The 23,523-nt window shown below is 34.9% G+C and overlaps 6 protein-coding genes and 1 long non-coding RNA gene across 7 annotated transcripts in view; 4 read left to right on the top strand and 3 right to left on the bottom strand.

The window, feature by feature from the left end:
* LOC104785472 lies at positions 748 to 2,819 on the bottom strand. Its single transcript, XM_010510694.1, has 3 exons — positions 2,362 to 2,819; positions 1,626 to 1,842; positions 748 to 1,532 (listed from the first exon to the last, which is right to left on the bottom strand). The coding sequence occupies exons 1-3, from the start codon at positions 2,560 to 2,562 to the stop codon at positions 1,039 to 1,041; spliced, it is 912 nt and encodes a 303-aa protein (XP_010508996.1). The 5' UTR covers positions 2,563 to 2,819; the 3' UTR covers positions 748 to 1,038.
* LOC104788876 lies at positions 5,948 to 8,146 on the top strand. The gene is made up of 4 exons (XM_019245195.1): positions 5,948 to 7,013; positions 7,086 to 7,205; positions 7,305 to 7,852; positions 8,132 to 8,146. Exons 1-4 carry the CDS (start codon positions 5,948 to 5,950, stop codon positions 8,144 to 8,146), a joined length of 1,749 nt encoding a protein of 582 aa, XP_019100740.1.
* On the bottom strand, positions 8,795 to 11,921 carry LOC109132811. Its single transcript, XM_019245194.1, has 3 exons — positions 11,776 to 11,921; positions 9,362 to 10,218; positions 8,795 to 9,271 (listed from the first exon to the last, which is right to left on the bottom strand). Exons 2-3 carry the CDS (start codon positions 10,214 to 10,216, stop codon positions 8,795 to 8,797), a joined length of 1,332 nt encoding a protein of 443 aa, XP_019100739.1. The 5' UTR covers positions 10,217 to 10,218; positions 11,776 to 11,921.
* Positions 12,810 to 15,138, top strand: LOC104785471 (serine/threonine-protein kinase BIK1). The gene is made up of 6 exons (XM_010510693.2): positions 12,810 to 13,168; positions 13,319 to 13,626; positions 13,717 to 13,852; positions 13,924 to 14,066; positions 14,150 to 14,273; positions 14,394 to 15,138. The coding sequence occupies exons 1-6, from the start codon at positions 13,120 to 13,122 to the stop codon at positions 14,816 to 14,818; spliced, it is 1,185 nt and encodes a 394-aa protein (XP_010508995.1). The 5' UTR covers positions 12,810 to 13,119; the 3' UTR covers positions 14,819 to 15,138.
* Positions 15,606 to 18,588, top strand: LOC104785470 (probable dual-specificity RNA methyltransferase RlmN). Its single transcript, XM_010510692.2, has 10 exons — positions 15,606 to 15,947; positions 16,030 to 16,105; positions 16,195 to 16,292; positions 16,391 to 16,495; positions 16,581 to 16,667; positions 17,012 to 17,128; positions 17,349 to 17,452; positions 17,660 to 17,799; positions 17,891 to 18,027; positions 18,127 to 18,588. The coding sequence occupies exons 1-10, from the start codon at positions 15,705 to 15,707 to the stop codon at positions 18,304 to 18,306; spliced, it is 1,287 nt and encodes a 428-aa protein (XP_010508994.1). The 5' UTR covers positions 15,606 to 15,704; the 3' UTR covers positions 18,307 to 18,588.
* LOC104785469 lies at positions 18,857 to 19,634 on the bottom strand. The gene is made up of 2 exons (XR_767367.1): positions 19,476 to 19,634; positions 18,857 to 19,404 (listed from the first exon to the last, which is right to left on the bottom strand). It is a non-coding gene; the product is annotated as an uncharacterized LOC104785469 (long non-coding RNA).
* Positions 23,319 to 23,523, top strand: part of LOC109125163 — a 3,726-nt gene continuing 3,521 nt past the window's right edge. The window contains exon 1 of the mRNA XM_019245462.1: positions 23,319 to 23,400. Within this exon, the coding sequence (XP_019101007.1) occupies positions 23,329 to 23,400 (72 nt within the window). The 5' untranslated portion in view covers positions 23,319 to 23,328. The remainder of the gene's footprint in view (positions 23,401 to 23,523) is intronic.

Below are 23,523 nucleotides of genomic sequence, written 5' to 3'. Positions count from 1 at the left end.
ATGTATCATATGAAGATCTTATGCATCAAATGTAAACATCTGTTACCATTTCATGAATTTATTGAAAATAAGATAAATATAACTGGATTCTCTTTAACATATCTGTCTTAATTTATTTATGGATAAAGTACAAATTTTGAGTGTTGGATATGATTGTAATAGTAAAATTTAGAAGATAGTTATTATTTGTTAAAAAAATTGTGAAGTTATCCTAAATTAATACTTTGGTCAACTAATAATCTCTAAAAATTAATAAATATTTTCTGGTCCCAAGTTAGGCCAATATAATTTTGGACACATATCAATAATATATAAAGATAATTTTTTTTTTTGAAAATTTTTTATGAAATATATGGTCTCATCAATAATATAAATTAATAATTATAGAAAATTTTCAAAAGATATGTATATATATATAAACACTTTTTATTAGAGCTCATTTCTAATATTTTTACTATATCAAAAATATATGATTATATAGTAAGATTAGTTATAACAATTAAATTTTATTTTTAATATTTTCTGAATTTTTTTACCAAATTAGAAAAGTCTATATAAATTAATTATCGAGAAATTAAAACTTCTATAAATTAAAAAAAATTTATGGACCCAAATTATTATTTTATAGATGTTTTACTGTATGTATATCACAATTCACAATGGGTGTGAAATGTGAATATTAAAAGAAACATTGATCATAACAGTGATTTTTTTGGTAATCGAAGACACAACAACAAGAGGAAGAAAAAAAAACCCAAACAGAAACATGCTTTTAGAACAATTTCTCCCAAAGGCGAATCGTACAACTGAGGAAAAATATAATATGGTTTACCTGACGTGTATTACTTCGTATATTAGCTTCTTTCGTATAAAGCCTAAATTTGGCTATTATTGTGTAACCCCCAAATGAATCCATATGAAAACAAAAAAAAAAAAAACATTTCAGCCGCAAAAAATATTACACTCAAAAACGACGACTCAACAGAGCAAAATTCTTTGGCCTCTTGATGCCCCAAAAACACATCTGTACAAATCTCTTCAAGGAGCATGAGCCCCTTGAATTCTTATCTTGTCGGGTTTGTTCCTGCGGCTAAAACCGCTCTTCTTCTTCATGAATCTCTCAGACTCTTGTTCAACTTGGAGAGCAAACTGAAGCCTCTTTAAATTCTCAGCACACTGGCGGTGCATTCCTGGTAAGAACATTCCAGGACCTTGTTGATCGATCGGACCGAGATGTCTTTTGTGGGGTGAATGCCATTTGGACCGCAGGTAGTTCAGAGATCTCCATGGAGGCAACGGCATTGAATTCTGCTTTAAAGAGAATTTGGCTGCATCGACCATTACTTGGAGGAACTGGTTTAGTCTTGCCACGGTTCCTACATAGACCACAGGGAGTCTTTCCATTATCCGTTGGTAAGAATCCACTGCTCGGGCGATTTCAAAGTGACTTCTGAAGTCAATGTCAACAATCAGACGATCATCTTGGCCTACTTCAGTGTCACTCAAAATGATATCTATATATTCATTATCTCCTGCAAATTTCATAGAAGTCACATAAAACATATCAATCTCTAAGTATCTTCTATGCCAAAAATGAAAAACCATAGAAGGAAAAAAAAACATACCACCAGGAACTTTGCCACCGCCTTGCCATCTAGCAGAACAAACAGCAGCATCATATCCAGAAAGTCTCAAAAGCTTAGCAAGGTAAAACCTGATGCAACTGGCATTACATGTACCAGACTTCACAGAGTGAAGATCTTTCTCCTTAATAGTAAGCATCAGAGTCCGAACCGCGGAGAGAACCTCAGTTTCGTGTTGAGCCACAGAGTACTTAAGATACTGCAGGAGGTACACAAACAGAGAAATCTAATTCAATAAAATGCTCTCCACCTATCCCATGAAACCATAAAAAATACCAAAACCATGCTTTCCTTCATACACGAACCACATACATCAACACTGTAAACATGAAAAAGCTACCATTCTAACAAATCCATGATAATCTCTGAAATACTTTATACGAGAGTGGCCAAGACTGTTTATGAAAAAGGTGCTCACCACCTTCCTTAGAAAAACTAGTCTCAATATTAGGATTATGTGACATAATGTACGCTTCCTAGCAACTGTATACAGAGCCAAAGCTACCATTTCCAAGTTCAATGATCACAAAAACCAAAACCAAACACAATCACACAAATCAACCATCTATATAACTCATCTAAATGTATCATACTAAACCTAATTCGAGCATCATCACAACACTATAATCAACCTTCTAATGATCCCAGATTATATACAGGAACACACCGTTGAATTTTAAGGATAATCAAATCGTTCGTGAGATGTAGTTGATGATACCTGAATCTTATCGGAAAGGTAAGAAGGATCAGGAAATCCAGAATCGCTGTCGCTGCTGCACCAGGAATCAGCAGCACCACCGCTACCACCACCTCCGGTCTCGATAAAATCAGTAACCATGAGACCTAGGTCACGTTCACCATCGTGGCTAAAATCTCTCCCTTGATTCCACAATTCCTCCGCCCTCAAATCCATCCCCATCGTTTCCTTAATTCGATTTCTCTTTCTCTTCTCGAGGTAACCCCAAAAAAAAAATTCAAATCCAGAAACTTATTGCGAAAATTCAATTGAAATGAGTATGTACAATAATAATAACAAAGAAACGCGTTTCGTTCCTCTTTCACGAGTCTTGTGTGATTGATTTATTAAGAGAGAGGGAGATACAGAGAGAGAGAGCTTGAAGGGTTCTTTTAAGCGAGAAAAGAGAAAAAATTCCAGAAAGATAGGCGAAAAGGAAGATGAAGCGAAGGAGAGGTTAATATAATACTCTCTGTAAATGACTAAACTGCCCTTATCAACTTAAATGATAAAAAAAAAAAAAAAAAACTATAAACGAATCGAAAAGATAATAACAGAAAAAAAAAAAAAAAAATGAACCAAGACAAGACAGTGGATATGATAATATTCATTTACCTGAAAAACTAGAATTAGTTTTTAACTTATCTCAATATCTTTAAAACAGAGCGATGGTGTAGGGGTAAACAGGTAAAACTGAAACTGAGGTGGAGGTGGAGCGTAGAGGACAATCTTGAAATTAAAAGTTTGGCTTGGGGACGAAGTTAAAAGGTGGCTTTTTTAAAAAAACTAGCTGACTCGGACTTTATCCATCTAATTAATACCAAAATATTAAAATGCATTCTTATTTCCTTGTTTAAAAAGTTTATAGTATTGATAAGTTAAAAGTTAAAACATATGGTTTCAATTCAAAGTGGTATACTATGGTTTTTTTTTTGTATCTGATTCTTAATTGCTTTGATTTTCTTTACACTTTTTTTTGTATTGCTTTACATTAAAAATAAAAATAAATTATGAATAACAACTTATTTCAAACAAATTGAGAAACTACTAAAAAAAATGAGGAACATGGAAACCAAAAGTATATTAAGCCTTTACTTTCTTTATTCATGGGCCTTTTGGGCCTGTGTGCATATTACTTACTAATATCCAAACTGAATTGTCAATATATACCCATAACCCAATTTTTGGACACGACCAAAATAATTAAACCGTTTTTTTTTTTTTTTTTTACTAAATATTTTAAACCTGTGTGCTCATAATTTACTTTTAGAATTTATAACTTTTCCATAAATTGTGGAAAAAGTTATTTGTAACATCGCCTTTACGATTCAACTGGAGACATTTACATATACATACTCTTGAAAGATCATATATGAATACTGTATATGGATACAAAGATATGTATGGATATCAGAATTTTATTTGGAATCATGTGTTACAACAACCGACATGTAAATTTTATTTTTGTAACAGTTAAACAAACAAATATCGACATCTCAGCTAGAGAAATCAAATCTAATGTAAACTTATATGTAAGAGAGAACAAGAAAAGCTAAAGAATTTCTGAATTTAGTGTATAGAAAGGCGTCTCTTTATAACCAGAACAAAAGGTGAATTTTAATTTGTAGCAAATGTGTGGAAGACAGGGCAAAGTCCAAGTGGGTGCCTCCGTACGTCAAAGTTGTCCAACCCGTATTATCGAAAATAATCTTTCTTAAAGAAAAGTTTTTGGATTCAAAAGTCCAAGCCATACCAAACAAGACAACGACGTATAAAACAATACGCGACTCATAAATTCAAAAAAAAAACCTACCACCCAAGTCAAACCTATATTCCATTTTTATGAATTCCTGATTATTATGACTTTTTTATAATCATTTGTATTTATATCTCTTGGGTCAATGTATCTTGTATGTAAAGCTTCATATATCTAGAAAGAAAGAAAAAAAACCAGTTCCGTACGAGATAGAAAACGAAGTAAATGGACATGACATCTAGATTTTTTCATTGGTGTATGGTGGTGATTAGATTTTCGACAGTATATTATTCTACAGGTTAATTTAAGCAAATCATGGTACAAACATTAATATATAGAGCTATCCACATCTATTCAAACTGCACAAAATTTTTAATCTAATATTTTTTCTAGGGGATTTGGCCGGTTGTTAATTGGTAACTTTTAAGTGTTTTTTTTTTCTGCTTACACACACAAAAACCAATAAACGTCGAGTGACCAAATCAAACAACTTGTTACGATCGACAAACGTCATGTTCCGCTGTTTGTTTGTCGTCCCGTTAATGGTAATAATTCAGACACGCACCGTAGTAAAAAAACTGCACCCAAACAAGTAAATCTTGACTAAAAATGTCTTCTTTATTTGTCAGCCAAAAACGCTTAGGATATTGCCAAAAGACATTTTTTTTTTAAAATGGGTCACCATATCATNAAAAAAAACAGTTCCGTACGAGATAGAAAACGAAGTAATTGGACATGACAGACATCTCGATTTTTTCATTGGTGTATGGTGGTGATTAGATTTTCGACAGTGTATTATTCTACAGGTTAAGTTAAGCAAATCATGGTACAAACATTAATATATAGACCTATCCACATCTATTCAATATGCACCAAATTTTTTAAGGGAAAATTATAAATAAAGGAGTTTTTTCTAAAAATTTGGCCATCTACACTTTTTTCAAAATTGTCAATTGTGACGAAAATGCCCCTACTAATAGAAATAGTGAAGTTTTGAAAAATTTGAACCAATAAACAAACAGAAAACCCATGTTAGTATACAACTGTTAAAAAAAAAATTTGAAAAAAAAATGTTTTAGGTGTCAAAAATCAGTTTGTAAATTGCTGATTTCTGGTCTAAATTGTTTAGAATAGACTTTCTACGATTTTTTCTCTTTCTGAAACATTTAGATTGTTCATTCTACAGTTTGTACATGTTCTAAGAAGTTTAGACGAAAAATTTGTTCTAAAAATTTCAGAACCTGAATTTTGTATGTTCTACAAAATTAAGAATATGTATTCTACGTTTTTCTTCATTCTACATCAATTCAGAATTCGTTTTCTACGTTTTACCCTATATACTAAAAGAAGTAGAAGATATATCATAGAAATTTTTAGAATTTGTAATCTGTAAACCTTAGAATACCCTAAAATAGAAAGAAAATAAATTAAATAAGGAAAGTGAATAATTTTAAATATTTTTTAAATATTCTTAATTTATGGTTAAGATTTCGTAATTATTGTTTAGATTTGTTCTAATACATTTTAGAATGCGTATTCTAAATTATTTAGAAGATAAACAAATTAAGAAAAATCGACATTATACCTTAACGTGATCGATCACCATCTCTTCCACCTTCCACAAAAGCTTTCACTTACCTGTTCATGATGCAAATCTATGTTACTTGTGGTGTATGGACACTGGATGCCAAGAAGGAGTGGAGATTTATTGATGATGAAGAAAAACGTGCTAGATTACTGACTTTGCAACCCACTACATCTCTTGAAGAGTTGAAGGTTATGGTTTCAGAAGACTATGAAATAGAGCAAAATATGTTTGATGTGGAATTCAGTTATCTACCCACAGAGGTTAAAGTTGATTGTCCTCCTGTTGTTGTGACAAATGATAGAGGTATGAAAAATTTTCTTGCATATCTGAAAAAGATAAACATGATTCGGTTGTGTGTTACTTTCAAAAGAGTAGTTGATGGTGATAGGAGTAAAGTCCAGTTCGATCTGAATAAGTTCCCAGTTGATAGTAGCGATGGTTGTAATGTGGAAGTTGATGTGGGAAAATCAGTAGGTGTTATTTCAAGGAATTCACCAAAGCCGACTAATGATGTATTAGAAAAGCGTACTGATGCTAATCTTGTTGATGCTGCTGGTTTTAAGTTGGAAGATTCAATGGTAAAAAAGGGTGAATATTTCAGCAGTAAGGAAGCTTTACAGGCTACTATGGAAATGTATGCAATGAAATATAACTGCGACTACAGGATTACAAAATCTGATAAGAGATGGTGGTGTATACGCTGCATTGATAGTGTTTGTAACTGGCGTCTCCGGGCTGAGTGTTTACAAGCGTCTACATATTTCAAAATCAACAAGTTTGTGGGTAACCATACATGTGCCCCTTCAAAAAAAAACTCCTTTTGTAGGATTCCATCTGCAAGAACAATTGGACATCTCATTAAGCAAAGCTATGAGGGTGTGAAGGAAGGTCCTAAACCGAATGATATAGTTAATATTATTCGTTCAAGGTACGGCTGCGAGCTAACATATCACCAAGCTTGGGAGTCTCGGGAGTATGCAGTTAACGAAGTTAGAGGAATTCCTGAGAAAAGTTATGGTAAGATTCCAAAATACTTGCACATGCTACAAGAAGCGAATCCTGGTACGTTCACGAATTATGAAATTGACTTTGAGGGAAGATTTAAATATCTATTTATTTCTTTTGGTCAATCAACAAGAGGGTTCTACAAGTCAATGCGGAAAGTGATAGTAGTTGATGGTACATTTTTGAAGAATAAATACAAAGGGGTTCTCCTAGTTGCTACAGCTGTAGATGGTAACTCCAATTTGTATCCAATCGCATTTGGAATTGCTGATTCTGAGAATGATTGTTCATGGGAGTGGTTTTTTATGCAACTTAAGATGGTTATAGCTGATGAAGAAGGTTTATCATTTGTGTCAGATAGAGCTACATCGATTGCTAAATCAATTGGAAACATCTATCCATTGGCTAAACATGGTATTTGCATCCACCACTTGATTAGTAATGTGATAACATATCATAAGGGCAGAGGTGTCGCTGGTAAGGTTGCAAAAGCATCAAAAGCTTATAGAGTTGCTGAGTTTGAGAAAGAGTTTGGGCGAATTAATAATATTAGTCCTGCTATTGGAAGTTATCTAGAGGAAGCCGATGTGACAAAATGGGCTCGCTGTCATTTTCCGGGTTATAGGTATGATATTAACACCAACAATGCAGCTGAATCAATCAATGCTGCTTTGAGGACACCCAGAGAGTATCCAATAATTCCTTTGTTAGACAGCATCAGAGAAATGATGACACGCTGGTTTTATGAGAGTAGAGAGTTAAGTGCAAAGCATAAAGATCCTTTAACTGTTGAGGTGGAGAAAAAGATTTCAAGAAGAATAGTGAAAGGTAAATTCATGAACGGTTATTTGATGAGCAGATCGCAGATCCAGGTTAAAGGTAATGGAGTAGACTACATTGTTGACTTAGAAAGAAGGACTTGTTCATGTGGAAAGTTCAGCATCCAAAAACTCCCTTGTAGACATGCTATAAAAGGAGCTTTTGATATAGGCAAGGATCTATATCCTTATGCTGATGATGTGTATACCACTACTGCATGGAGATCGCAATATGAGGAAACTGTTAATCCAATAGGTGTTCCTGAAGAAGAATGGCGAGTCCCACAGTATGTTGAAGATGCAAAAGTTCGACCACCTGAAACAAGAAGACATCCAGGACGGCGAAGAAAAAGAAGATATGAATCCGCTGAAGACAAGATAAAATCATCACAAAACTCACAAGGGTCAAAGAGACATAAGTGTGCGCGGTGTGGCAAAGAAGGGCATAACAGAACGACCTGTGATATCGTGATATAACAATGGTTTGTGCATCAACTTAAGATTCCTGTTTTTGAATTTTTGATTTCACGGCAGCTGCTTTGTGATGAATGATGGTGTTTGATGGTTTTTATTTTCGATTAATAGACTCATTTGTTTTGAAATTCGTTGATGGTGTTGATTTAAGACATTTGAAGTACTCATGTGTTTTGAAATTCCTTGATGGTGTTTTCTTTCAATCAAACTTTCATTAAAACCAGAGTACAAAAAACAAGACTAACAAAAAGTGTTAAGCATAACAACAAAATACAGAAAGCAAAGACATCATATCATCTTCTTATAAAGCCAGGCCATTGAAACTGCCAATACGACTAGTACACAAATCCTCTGCTTGTTCGACTTCTCCATACTCTCTTTCGCAACCATTAGCTCTTGCCTGATGATCTCAATCATATTCTTCTCCATCTTTTCTTCCATCTCCTTCACCATCTCCTTTTGGAGCTCCACATTGTTTGTTACCATCTTTTTTAGGTCCTCTAAGAGTTGGTTTTGTTTGCTTTCAACCATCCTAATCTCCTCTAGAACAGCATCATCAACCCAACGGAACATGTGTTTCTCCTTCTTCTCCTAAAATCATTGTTTGAATAACAATATTTAATAAATTTCAGCTATTGTGATGAATAACGACAGATAAAAGTAAATTACCTTCACACCAACAACACATCTGTAAAATCTTCTACAGGGATTCTCTTCCGTCTTTGAGGTGTAGGTTCTAATCTCTCCACCACACCAGCATCTACACGGAACTCCTTAAAGAAGAGTCAATCCAAAGGTCTCTGTGAAGCTCTTGAAAGAAGAGTCAATCAACTCCTTAAAGAACCGCTTCATATCATCTCCACAAGAACAATGTGAAGTTGATGCTATCTGATTTAAGACCATTCTTTTCCGTGTCTCTGCTCCATGGTCAACTAGCTTCTTCTTCCTCTTCTTTAAGCTAGACACTTCTGGGATATCAGCTTGCTTCTGACCACTCTCCTCTCCAACCGAAACTTCATTGTCCCCTCCAACAGTCTGAGATTGTTCCACACCAGCATCCTCAATGTTATCATCTTCCACACCATATCCTTCGACACTCTCCCAAATATGATCTCCAAAATCATAGTCAGATCTGATCAAAGCTTCCAAGTTGTCCACTTCACAATCTTCAATTTCATCACCCCTCAAAAATTCAATGGACTGCAATATATCAAAGTTTCCAGTGGAGGAAATGCATGAATAAACAACATCCTGACAAAACAAAAACAAAGAAACTAATTAAAAAAAAAACTCAATGTATTCGAATTTAAACTTAAAAGAAAAAAGAAGAAGTCAACTGACCTTGTGTCCAATTGATTTCTCTAAAAGGAGGAGCTCATCATATGATACTTTAGCAGCACCTTTCCAATTAGAGATTCGGCTAAGTGTAATCTCTGTGTCAATCTTCTCTCCCATAAGTTGTCCAATAAGAGGAATGGCTTCCATAACCCAAACTTGAAGAGCATATGAGAAACCATTGAGGATGTAACTAATGGGGTTCTTCAGTTTCTTTCTTGCTTCCACTATAGAGCTAACTAAATGGTCAAAAGCTACAAGACCCCAAGGATAAGTCCTAACCTTCTCTAGATCCATGACCAGCTTGATGTATGAATGTGGTATAGCTTTCTTCTCATCCTTAGCCACTACCAACCCAGCAATCACACAAACATACACAAACCGAATTCTATCTTCTTGTTTTCTCCATGATGGAGCTGCTTCAAGGTGGGTCTTCATCAAGTTTTGAATGGTAATGATACCACCTCTCTTCAACAATTTGCTCCAAAACCCATTATCATCTGTCCAACTCTCTGAATCATGACTGAAATCGGCTGAGTACTTAAGACCAGTAACTGCATGGAATTCTTGCATTGAGAATCTAAGCGGCTTCTTACCAAACACAAACCACAGCTCATGTCTTCTCTTAGTCACCAACTGCCTACACATGATGCTGTGTATCAACCGAGCTGAGTACCCAAGACCATTCTCATACAATGCAAATACAGATGCGAAAACTGGATCACCCTTCACAATCTCATACTCTTCTGGTAATGCCTTCTTGATTTTGTGTAAGATTGACATTCGACAAGTGTTATTTATCTGCCCAACTTGTGGCTCGCTTCCATCTTCCATAAGCCGTTTAGGGTACTTCTTTTCCATTCCTGCCGAGAAAAGTAAAAAATGAATTAGTATAAATTAGCCAAAACTGAAATAAATCAACAAAGATATGAGACTTCAATTTTGCAAAACAAAAAAAAAACAGATTACTAAAAGTATGATTTATAAGTCCATAGAACCAATAGAGTCAATCCATAAGCCCAATAGAACCAATAGAGTCAAACACTAAAGATTACTAAAGCTATGATTTAAGAAGAAAAAAAATCTGTTTATGTTTATTAATCATTTAGATGCAACATACGCAAAAAGGAAGCAAACCGTGAGATGATGCTTACTCAATTTCTTGAGATAGTGTATTTGTGTAAATATAATGCTTATAAGGTCAACAAACAAGATATAATTTCTACCAAACAAGCATTTAGTTTAAGAAAATACAGATTACTAAAGCTATGATTTAAGAACAAAAAAACTTTGTTTATTAATCATTTAGATGCAACACATGATTTTAAAAACAAAAACATTTGGAAAAAGGAACCAAACCGTGATTCCAGATATATAAAACCCAAAAAATAATTCACAGTTGAATAAAATGATTCACAAGTAACATACGCAAACCTTTTTTATCTGGCATAAATGAAAACTAAGACTACTAATCATTTAGATGCAAACAGGAACTTGAAATAAAAAAAAAGAAAAGAACAAACGAGATACGATTTAAAAAAAAATCACGGTTCTTACTTGTATCAGAATCTGATGGTGCTTTTGTTGAGGACATTGACAAAAGCTCCTTATGATCCAATTCTGCTCTCAGCCAAGGTCAATCTCTGACAAATATAATTGACTGCAAAGAGAATATAAAGAGGGTCATGACTGATATAGAGAAGCAGTCAATAAATCCATATGATTAATGCAAACTTTTTCAAACATAGCTAAAATCAAGAGATGTATGCAAACTTTTTAACTAAATGATGATAAAAACAAAACAACGTTACAATCTGTTGCTGCTACAAGTGTGGATACGCTTCAATCAACACCCTAATCACTCATATCTAAGCTCATATCACCCTACTTAGAATCAAACAAACTAAGAAAAAGAAGAAACGAAGAACTTTATATGAAAAAGAGATTTATGCAAACTTTTTCACTAACCTTATCGTTCAAAAAAAGTGTTCACAAATGTTTCGATCATCACTCTTGTTCTTGTTAAATAGCTTTATCGATCTTGTTTCATCAACCCTGGTACACAATTTTCACTTTAAAGTCAATAGAAAACAAAAAATAATAATCCACATGCAAAAAAAAATCAAGAATTATATGGTCAATATGCTAAACGGAACTAAAACTATGATGTTCTATAAAAAAACTTTGATGTTCATTTGAATTCTGGATTGAAATAGAGATTACAAAAGAATAAAAGTTAAAAATTACCAAAACAATTCCACAATTAAACATACCAAATTCGATAAACATGGAGTCATGATTAAGAGAAATCCAAACTGAAAATTTGATAATTTACTTATCATTAGACAATTCTAGATTGAAATCGAGATTAAACAAGGACAAAATTTAAACATGAAAAAAAAAAACACAAATTAACTTACCCAATTCGATCGACAAGGAGCAATGGAGAAGAGAAATTCAACCGGATTGACCTTGAGATAGTGAAGAGGAGACCACCAAAACGACTAAGAAGCAGATGGATAGAAGGCGGAAGACAGTGAAGATGGATAGACGGCGGAAGACGGTGAAGAAATCAAATCGGCGGAAGATGGTGAAGATGGAGAGAGATGGTGACGATGGAGAAAGATGATGGTGAGATGGTCAAGATGGAGAGAGACGACGGTGAGATGGTGACGATGGTGAGAGACGACAGTGAGATGGTGACGACGAGATGGTGACGATGGTGAGATACGGCGGAAGGGTTTGTCGCGATTAGCCCTTTTGGGAAAAAAAATTAACCTTAATTGGTTTCCAATCGATCAATTTCCCTTATTTGTCAAAACCCAAAACACAACAATTTAGGCCCACTCGAAGCCCAAAAAACCGATTATTTGATGTCTTTTAATTTCATGAGACAAAAAATCAACAAAATATATCTGAAAAAACAATTAAGGGCATAATTGACTAATTTTATATCATAAAACCTATTTAACCAAACTTTTGAAAAAAATGTGTAGATGGCCAAATTTTTGGAAAAAACTACTTGATTTATAATTTTCCCATTTTTTAATCTCATTTTTTTCTAGGGGATTTGGCCGGTTGTTAAATGGTAACTTTAAGTGTTGTTTTCTGCTTACACACGCACAAACCAATAAACGTCGAGTGACCAAATCAAACAACTTGTTTACGATCGACAAACGTCATGTTCCGCTGTTTGTTTGTCGTCCCGTTAATGGTAATAATTCAGACACGCACCGTAGTAACAAAAACAGCACCCAAACAAGTAAATTTTGACTAAAAATGTCTTCTTTTTTTTTGTCAGCCAAAACGTTAAGGATATTGCCAAAGGACTTTTTATAAATAAAAAAATGGGTCACCACCATATCATTTTTGATCAAATAGAATCCAACGACCTTTATCTTTTCGCCGAACTATACACCTTTTTTTTTTTCTCTGTCCATTTGTTTGACTTTTTTTCCACACATCCACAAAGAAAAAAAAGACCATTCTCCTTCTTCTTCTTCTTCTAGTCACCCCCTCGTGCTTCTCATTAAAACACCAAACCCCAAAACCAAAACTTTGTTCTCTTTCTTCTTTCCTTTTGCCATATCTGTTCACATCTCTCTCTCATCTTTTATATCTTTTTCGTTTTTATGCCTTTGATGATCGAAAGTTTCTATATTTCTCTCTTTTTTCCTTCTCTGCTTACAACACAATCTGCTCAAGAAGCTAAAGAAGAACGATCAAGAATCAAAACGGACAAAACGAATCTGTTCTCTTAGCTAATGGGTTCTTGCTTCAGTTCTCGAGTCAAAGCCGACCTCTTCCACAGTGGTACAATCTTTCTCTCTCCAACTATCAATTTTCAATTTTTTTAAAAACAAGAAAATCAAGAATTATGCATCTCTCTGTTCTACTCATCAAGAATGGAAATATCCGATTTTGATTTGGCTCCAATTTGAAAATGGTCTTTGTGTTGTGTAGGTAAGAGTAGCGATCTGTTCGGACTAAGTCTCTCGAGTCGGAAATCTTCATCGACTGTAGCTGCAGCTCAGAAGACGGAAGGGGAGATATTGAGTTCGACCCCTGTCAAAAGCTTCACCTTTAACGAACTCAAACTCGCCACCAGAAACTTCAGACCAGATAGTGTGATCGGAGAAGGTGGCTTCGGTTGTGTCTTTAAAGGTTGGTTAGATGAGACCACTCTTACTCCGACTAAACCTGGAACTGGTTTGGTCATCGCTGTTAAAAGGCTTAACAAAGAAGGATTTCAAGGTCACCGTGAATGGCTGGTACAGTTTTTTTCAAACTTGGAGTTATGTATTAAGTGTGAATGTGTGTGTGTTTTGTGTCTGATTTGTTGTGTTCTGTTGTGAATTCAGACTGAGATCAACTACTTGGGGCAAATGAGTCATCCAAATCTTGTTAAACTTATTGGTTATTGCGTAGAGGATGAACACCGTCTTCTTGTCTACGAGTTTATGCAAAAAGGAAGTCTTGAGAATCATCTATTCAGAAGTGAGTCTCTTGATCAATTCTATGTTTTTGTTTTGGTATTTAGGTTCTGATGAAACATGGTTTTGATGTAGGAGGTGCATATTTTAAGCCACTCCCTTGGTTTCTACGGATCAAGGTTGCGCTTGATGCAGCAAAGGGGATTGCTTTTCTTCATAGCGATCCAGTCAAAGTGATATACAGAGACATTAAAGCCTCCAACATCTTACTTGATGGGGTATGTTGAGAAATATATATTCAAATAAGTAGTTAGATGTCTTCAAAGTGTTTTACACTGATGACTTTGTTTCCCTTAAACAGGACTACAACGCAAAACTTTCTGACTTTGGTCTAGCTAGGGACGGTCCAATGGGTGATCTAAGCTATGTTAGTACAAGGGTCATGGGTACATATGGCTACGCTGCTCCCGAGTATATGTCATCAGGTAACAAAAATCTACCAATCCTCAAATATGAATTATGACTAGTTTGATCAAATATTCTAGAGCATATGGATAATGGTTTGAATCTTTGTTTTGTCTTTCCAATTTTGTAATCCTTTTCAGGTCATTTAAATGCAAGAAGCGATGTGTACAGCTTTGGAGTTGTGCTTCTAGAGATTTTAACGGGTAAACAAGCGTTGGACCATAACAGGCCGGCTAAAGAAGAAAACCTTGTGGATTGGGCTCGACCGTACCTCACAAGCAAACGGAAGGTTCTCCTAATCGTTGACACTCGGATAGACACACAGTACCTACCTGAAGAAGCCGTGAGATTGGCCAGCATTGCGGTGCAGTGTCTCTCATTCGAACCAAAGTCGCGCCCGACCATGGACCAAGTGGTCCGTGCCTTGCAACAACTTCAGGACAATTTGGGAAAACCAAGTCAGACCGATCCTGTTAAGGATACCAAGAAACTAGGTTTAAAACCTGGTTCCAAGTCATCCGAAAAACGGTTTACACAAAAACCTTTTGGCAGGAACCGTGTTTAAGCTTATACTTCTAAGATTAAGCTGGTAACTGATTTCCAGGATGGAACATTTTTCCGGTGGCTACTTGAAACTGCGTACATATCCGTTTTCAACGGATTGAACACAGTTCTGGACAAAACCGTGCATGTGGAGAATGATAACGGATGCATTACATTTTTCCGGTTACCAGAGAACATGTTTGGCCTTAGGCTTCCTTGTATGCTGTTTATATCGAGTGAAGTATATATATGATGAGGTCATTTTTGCCTCTTGTATTATAACGCTCTTTGTATTTTTGTTCCTTCAATTTTTTTCCCTAACCGTAATTTTGGATTCGAACTTTTTTTATATACAGTATATGATATATGATATTAGCCCAAAATACTAGAGGTTAAACTGATACAAATAATAACAAAAGTATTGGCTACTGAAAATTACACTACATATATTATTAAATAACGTATTGTATGGATGTAAAGTTATACAATAGTAAATTTATTTATCCCAACTAACCTTCTTAATCAAATTTGGAATGTCATTTAAAATCCAACCTTATGATATTTGCATCAAGTCAGAAACGAAAAGCAAAACACAACCGTTTTAACAATTTTTAATTGATGGCACAGGGTGTTTTACAAAATATAAACAAACTTTGATTTGGTTTCAGTTTTAACATTTTGGTATAATTCGGTCCAATTTCCCCGGTTCAGAATTACTGAAGTGCGAGTGAAGAATACGTGCCGGTTCTTGATTCTGCATTCAAACTGCGTGACGTTCTTTCGGCTTATCCGCTTAGTGAGCAAAAAAAACTAATCGAACTTGAAGAGAGAGTTGCAGAGAGGTTTTAGCCGCAGAAGAAAGGGTTTACTCTGTCTTCTTCCAACTTTGAGTAATCGAATTCGAAGCTATGATGACAACAACCACCAATACCATGGCTATGCTCCAAAACCTAGTCTTCTCTGTTCCCATCTCTCGTATGGTAGTGCGGCGTCACTCCTTCGCTACCGCCTTCGCCGCTGCCGCCACAACCGTCGTACCGTCTCCTAAACCGGCCTCAGCCAAACCGGCGCGTACTCCACACATTGACTCTCAGGTTCTCCTCGGAATGACGGAGCCTGAGCTTCAACAGCTCGCTATCAACCTCGGTCAAGTAAAGATCCAATTTTTTTCAATTTAAGAAGGATTCGGGTTTGATTTAGTCGATAAAGTTCTGATTTTTTTTAATTTTGCAGGAAGGGTACAGAGGGAAGCAGCTCCATCATCTTATTTACAAGAGGAAAGCTAGTAAAGTTGAAGACTTTAGCAATTGTGAGCAAATTCTCACTAAGTTCTTTATTTTATGAATATTTCATCTTTCTTGACATTAACCAATCTTCAATTTTATTGATGCTTTAAAGTGCCACAAACGTTTCGTAAAGAACTTGTGGATGGTGGATTTAAAGTGGGAAGATCACCCATTTACCAAACTGTTACCGCAACTGATGGTACCATTAAGGTAAACTTTGTGTGTCAATGTTTGAGATTTTTCCTTGCTTGAAGCTGTGTTTGATTAGTGTTTAAAGGTTTCCAATGTTTTGTTTTTCTTTCGTATAGTTGTTGCTAAAGCTTGAAGATAACCTATTGGTCGAAACTGTTGGTATACCTGTTCAAGAAGAAGAGAAGGGCATAACGCGCCTCACTGCCTGTGTCTCTTCCCAGGTGAATCTGACTTTCTTAGAGATTTATATTTTTGGCTTTGCCTAATTGAGTTTTAATACTGATGTCTTGAAGTTTTCTGCTTTAGGTTGGATGTCCTCTGCGTTGCTCCTTTTGTGCCACGGGAAAAGGAGGGTTTTCAAGAAATCTTCAGCGGCATGAGATTATTGAGCAGGTTTGCTTCTAGTACTACCTCTTGTTTTCTGCAGTTTATGGATTATGTGAATTGAAATATGTTCAAAAGAATCTTATTTGGAATGATGATCAAAAAGAGAGCATGGTTACAGATTTATGAATTTGTGGTTTAGTTCCAAGATAAAACACTTAGGCTCAGATCTTAAGTAGAATACCTTATGCAATGAAAAAGACTATTAATCTGATCCTAGATGTCTCATCATAGAGAGGCGTAAGTGTTTAGAAACAGATGTTTGTTCCCACTTGAAAGACCCGGGAGAAGAATTCTTAGTAAAAAATGTAAATGTGGCTTGTGTTTACAAGTGTAATTTTTTAAATCTCTAGGTGTTGGCTATTGAGGACGTGTTCAAGCATAGGGTGACAAATGTGGTTTTCATGGGAATGGGTGAGCCGATGTTGAACCTAAAGTCAGTGCTTGATGCTCATCGATGTATGAACAAGGTAAGCCATTTTTGCATTTTGACATAGTTCTTCTGTGTAGATATAATTGAAGTTCTTGCTAAGTATCTAGGCACTGTAAGTTAATTGGCAAGTCAACACAAAGACTTGACCATTAAAAAATCATGTTTCTAAGACAAATATATGATTTATTTCTCTGCATAATTGCAAAACAATAAGACATAGCACTCACTTGACAGCAGTATGCTTTTCTTTTACTTAGGACATTGAAATCGGGCAACGAATGATTACAATATCAACAGTAGGTGTTCCGAACACAATCAAGAAGCTTGCCTCTCATAAGCTTCAGTCGACCTTAGCTGTCAGGTGCGTCCTCACCTTTCATGTGTTGGTCAAAACTAAAATGATCTCTTCTACTTTACTTACCTTTCTTAGGTCAAGATACCCCAAACATATCATGAATTCTTAACTTCTAATCATGTAACATATGCTCTGGATCGATCAGTCACATCTTATTGATTTTCATGTTTCATATTATTTACTTACTCTTTAGCTGTTCTTTTGGTGAATCAGCTTACATGCGCCAAATCAGAGTCTCCGGGAGAAAATTGTACCAAGTGCCAAGGCTTATCCGCTGGAAGCAATTATGAAGGATTGTCGTGATTACTTCCAGGAAACAAATAGACGAGTCTCCTTCGAATATGCCCTTCTAGGTGTGTGAGCCTTGCAATGAACAAAACTTTTCTGTTTTGTCTTCCCACATTATATCACCTAATATATAGTTTAAAAAATGATATGATGCAGCTGGTGTCAATGACAAAGTTGAGCATGCGGTGGAACTTGCAGAGCTACTCCGTGAATGGGGTAAAACTTATCACGTAAATTTGATACCTTACAACCCGATAGAAGGATCAGAGTACAAGCGACCATACAAGAAAGCGGTATGTTACTAACCATTAAAGCCTACGCATTTGTGATTTTGGTGTTTGAATACAAATAAAAAGTTCCTTAAATCGCTTCTGTTAAACCAAAATGTGCAGGTCCTAGCGTTTGCAGCTGCATTGGAGTCACGTAAGATAACTGCCAGCGTCAGGCAAACAAGAGGACTTGATGCAAGTGCTGCTTGTGGTCAGCTGAAGAATAAGTTTCAGAAAAGCCCTGTAGTTACTGAGACGGATAGTCAAGAATCTCAGCCAGATGCAGAAGCTGTCGCGTGTTGATGTTAGGATTGCACAAATCTCTGGTTTTGCCATTGGATGGCTTTGTTCAACTTTGTTTTGAAAACTAGACAGGCATGACTCGATGACGAAAAAGTAAAATTTGCCTTTAAAGGTTTGGTCGGTCACTACAGCTGGGGATGAAGAGATTGAAGCACGTTTGAGAACTGACGACTCTTGACATTAGTTTTATATATGTTTTTGGCCTATATGTTTGTGATGTATACTTTGGTTTATTATAATTGTGACGAGGAAGCCAATTTAATAGTGTTATCCAGTGAACGATATTAACAGATCAAATCCATACAAACTTTAAATACATGACCTGAATTATCATATTTTCTCCTTAATACGCATATAATGTCGATCAATGGAGTATATATATGATTCTGGACAAGTTTACGAATGGGTAAAATAAAACTTATATAATTGATTGGAAGGTGTAACCAGAAACGATGATAAACATAATTTTCCTTTAAAAATGATAATATACAAAGTAAATAAACACAAATAAAATTGCAAGACAAATGTTAAAAATCATTATAAAAACAAAAATTACAAAACAAATGTATTAGAAAATACAGTTTGATTACAAATCAAAAGTTACAATTTTTTTTGCATATCCTAAAATATGATTATTATAAGAAACCTTGAGAGCAGTCAGCTGATATAAATAAGAATCCAGTTCTTTATAGAGTGGATTGCTCCTCAAATGTTGCAGTTATACCATTCTACTAACAACATGCTTTCACTCTATACAATCCAAGGTGTTTAGAAAATATAACTATTTTGCATATCCTGGAATATATCTAATAAATTTTCTAGTATTTCTTTACTAGAAAATACCACTACGCTATGTTGGACTTAGAATCCGCTATGTTGGACTTAGAATCCGCTATGTTGGACTTAGAATGGTGAGTGGTTAGATGTAAGTAAATGAAAAATTCGCTTGGAGAGAAAAATCACAACAAAACCTTGTTGGTTATCTTGGAAAGATATCTCAATATTCCGATGACACCAAAAACAATCGGGACGGACAGGACGAAAGAGACACACGGCTGGTGAAAATTGGGCCCGAACATGGAAAATAAGACCATGAACCTATAAGACAAGACCATGTTTTAGACGACGCTCGGCTCAGTAAACAAAACAAAAGAAGTAAATGAAAGTACCTTTCGATAAGACAAGACCATGACTCGATCTAACGGCGGGATCTGATCTTAGAACTCATCTCTGCTTTTGTGTCAAGATGGAGTTACAGATCGGCGCTCGTGTTTAACTCTTTTGTGTTTTTGACGTCAGGCTTTGCCGTTTTAGGTTTAGGTTTATGAGAGGTCGAGAGTTGGCTTTATATAGTCTCAAGGTAAGGTTTCCCTGTTGGATACCCTAATTTTTTTTTAATGTAAATAGTACAAAAGCCTTTTTCGATGAAACTGATGTACACTGTATTATATTATTTAAAGTTGGATATATTTTGTAAAAGCTATTTATTTATGTATTTTTTTTTTATAATTGGAAAAAAATATAATGACTCTTGACTTTTTCAGAAATAAATATTTGAAATTTTGTTCAATATATTTTGAGAATATTTATGTTTATAAAAAGAAAAATATATTAAAAAAGGAAACAAATTAACATTTTTATAACTGGAGAATAATATATTGATTATTGAGTTTTTCAGAAAAAAATATATTGAAATTTTAAAAAGAATATTTAAATAAAAAGGTAAAGGATATCAAAAAAAAAAAAGGATAGAAATTAATCTTTTTTATTTTGTAATTCCTTGTTGGAATAAGTCTTTTTCGGTTTCTCCGCTTCTCAATTTGAAAGGAGTAGTAACTTTATATTTTTATAAAATAAAATTTTCATTTCAGTTTGTTAGATGCTAGAATCCCATACATTTCACTTTTTACCATATACAGTATATTTCATTTTATTTAGAATATTCTGTACGATATATACGTGTGTGTGTCCAGTGTTATATTTAGCTACGTAACTGTTTGTAGTGAATTGGACAATAACACCTAAGGCCAAAGTCCAAAGTCCAAAGCTTTTCAAAAAAATAGTAAATTCAGATATATTTTTTTAACTAATTAAGTTCTAACTTGGAAATAAAGGATCTAGTGAGTTGACAGACACGATCATGAAGCTTTCCTAATTAGGCGAAACATGTATTGTAGAGATTTTGGTTTTTCTTTATTTGCTGGTTAATAATAAATTAATAACCGGTGGTTACTGGTTAGTGTGGTTAATGTGAAATTCCATATCATCTTAATCATGGTTATTTATTTTTCATCCTCGATGCTCCACCATTACTCTAGGATTGCATCTTCGTCTTAGCTAGATCAATTGTTTGTTTTATTGAATTTTTATTTTGGTTATAGTATGATTCTAAATCCATGATTCGGTGGCATTGGTTTCTAAGCTCAGAGATTCTGATTTGATTTTTACCTTTGATGTCGTTTAAATGCTTGTTTGATTGCATTTGACATGAGATTTATTCTAATGTTTTTATCTTCAGGAAACGAAACTATCAGATTATCAGATTATCAATTATGTTAGACTATCAGATTCAAATGTACCAATTCTTTCTAAGAAAACAAAACTTAATAAGCAACAAACGTTAATACAATCGATATGTAGCCTAGTGATCGAACTGCAAGAATATCAGAAGTACATAGCGACGAAACTGGTTATTTGATTGGGCAGTGAAAGGTATATATAATGAACAAAAAAAAGAAGAAGAAATTTTGTTATTAATAATGAAACTTCATACAACATAAGACTCGGCCAAAAGACCAGTACAATGATAAGAGAAAATTACAAGTGAAGAACTCATGTATTGATCTCCTAGACACACTCACATACACATCTTTCGCTTCCCCATCTTCTTTCTTGCAAAATCACTTATCTTTTGTAATTTCCTTCGTCACAACTATGTATCTTACTCTTTTGCATATCTTAGAATATGTCTACTATTAAGATGATCAAAATCCATCTTACTCTTTTGAATATCCTCATATATGTCAGTCCACTATTTCAATGATATATCAAAATCCATCTTACTCTTTTGCATATACTTGAATACCCATATAGGATTTGAAGACCCATTCCATCAACTAAATCTACAACTTTAGTGATATGGTAAAGACTAAAACATAGATCTATATCCCATTTCTACCATCTGATCAACTTAAACTATTCCACATAAATCTTCTATTTGAGATAAAATCCATAAAACCAAGTGTTTTAAACTATTGGTGCTTAAAAACAAACAAAGCCTCATCATCTCAAAACTTGGTTTTCTCAACATATATAGATTATGGATAGTTTGAGTATCACCATTCGCTTGGAGAGAAAAATCACAAAGCCATGACGTTTCAACTTGAAAACAGCCGTATGTATTCCAATGAAACCAAAAACAGAGAGGTTGAGACGAGACACCGTATCATCGAAGGTACTGTCATTAAACCAACTAGTCAATCTTAATCTCATACCTAGTCCCAACCTAGCGCTACTGGCTACTCAAAGGAAGAATTAGCTGCAAGGTACCTTAAGGTGTGACAGGATGCTGAATCAATCTAACAGCAGAGATCTTCGAACCCCAATAGTCTAACAGCAGATTCAGACCTCTGAATCAAACGCAACTTTTGTGTTTCACCAAAGTCGCTCTTTTCTGGATCTCTTTGTAAGGAATGAGTTTGCAGAGCTTGGCGGCGCTTGCCGCTTATGTTTTATTTCTCTCTGTTTTTTTCTTTTTTTTTTGACATCAGGACTGTAGGTTTAGGTTTATGACGGAAAAACGGCTTTTTCATACCCCGACAATAGCCCTGTGTTGAATTCATACATTTGACTATTGATCTGACCTAAACATACATTATGTTTATGAATATTTGAATTCCGTACCCCAACTTCGAAATTAATACTCCAAGTATAATTGTTGTGCCATAACATACAAAAACGTGTTTATCGACTAACTCTGTTAAGCTTCCGTTTAACCGTTTTGACGTGGATTCCACGTGTGCGCAGCGATTCAAACGACGTCGTTTTGGCTAAACAGAGAAACTAAAATTTCGACTAAAACGACGTCGTTTTGGTCATTTTCTCTCAAAAAATCTCTCTTCCTCTATCCCGAAACTATCTCACGGCAGAGGAACCCTAGAATTTGGGCGTTTTCAATTTCGAGTCGATTTGAAAGAGCTGCCTAAACACCTATTTTGGGCTGCCTAAACTACTTCAGATCAGACTCAAAAATTAAAAATGCCCAAATTCTAGGGTTCCTACCTGCGAGAGAGAGTTTCGGGAGAGAGGAAGAGAGATTTTGTGAGAGAAATAAAAAACGACGTCTTTTTGGTCAAAATTTTAGTTTCTCTGTTTAGCCAAAACGACGTCGTTTGGATCGCTGCGCACACGTGGAATCCACTTCAGAACGGTTAAACGGAAGCTTAATAGAGTTAGTCGATAAACATGTTTTTGTATGTTATGGCACAACAATTATACTTGGCGTATTGATTTCAAAGTTGGGGTACGGAATTCAAATATTCATAAACATATGTATGTTTAGGCCAGATCAATAGTCAAATGTATGAATTCAACACAGGGCTATTGTCGGGGTATGAAAAAGCCGTTTTTCCGGTTTATGACATCCTAATGTGTGACTTGGGTGGGTTTATATATTAAAACGTTTCCGTATACATTTTTGTTTATTATTACTAACAGTTTTGGCTGAGAATAATCTCTACGGTGATGGGGTTCACGTCATGCACACCTCTAAAAAAACTGTGTTTCTAATTATATTGGGAATCTTTTGTGTGTTCTTCTATATGTCATTGATCTGATCCGCCGTTGTTCCGGCGAGTCTCATGTGACTTACATTATCCTTTCTTAACAACCTCAATAACTGTTTTAATACTCTTTTAGATTTTGTAACTACTCAATTCTCCTACCGACCCTTTTAATGGCTCCCACGTTTCACTCTAATCATTCTAAGTACCATTTCCTTTTTCATCTGTTTCTCTGATACTCATGAAATTTAAGGAACTACTCATGGAAGCTTCACAGCAACATAGTAACAAGAGACATGACTTAGAGGAAGGAGTAAGTACCTATGTTCCTAAAAAAAAAAGACTCAAAACTCTTTATTTCAACTGTTACTTATATGATTTTGTATGTTTATGCAGGTAATGCATCTTAAAGAGAGACTAGAGGAAGAAGAAGCAA

Source organism: Camelina sativa, chromosome 5, assembly GCF_000633955.1.
Source record: "Camelina sativa cultivar DH55 chromosome 5, Cs, whole genome shotgun sequence".
Classification (NCBI taxonomy): domain Eukaryota; kingdom Viridiplantae; phylum Streptophyta; class Magnoliopsida; order Brassicales; family Brassicaceae; genus Camelina; species Camelina sativa.
The sequence above is the reverse complement of the archived record's forward strand: the minus strand, read 5'-3'. Positions and strand labels throughout refer to the sequence as shown.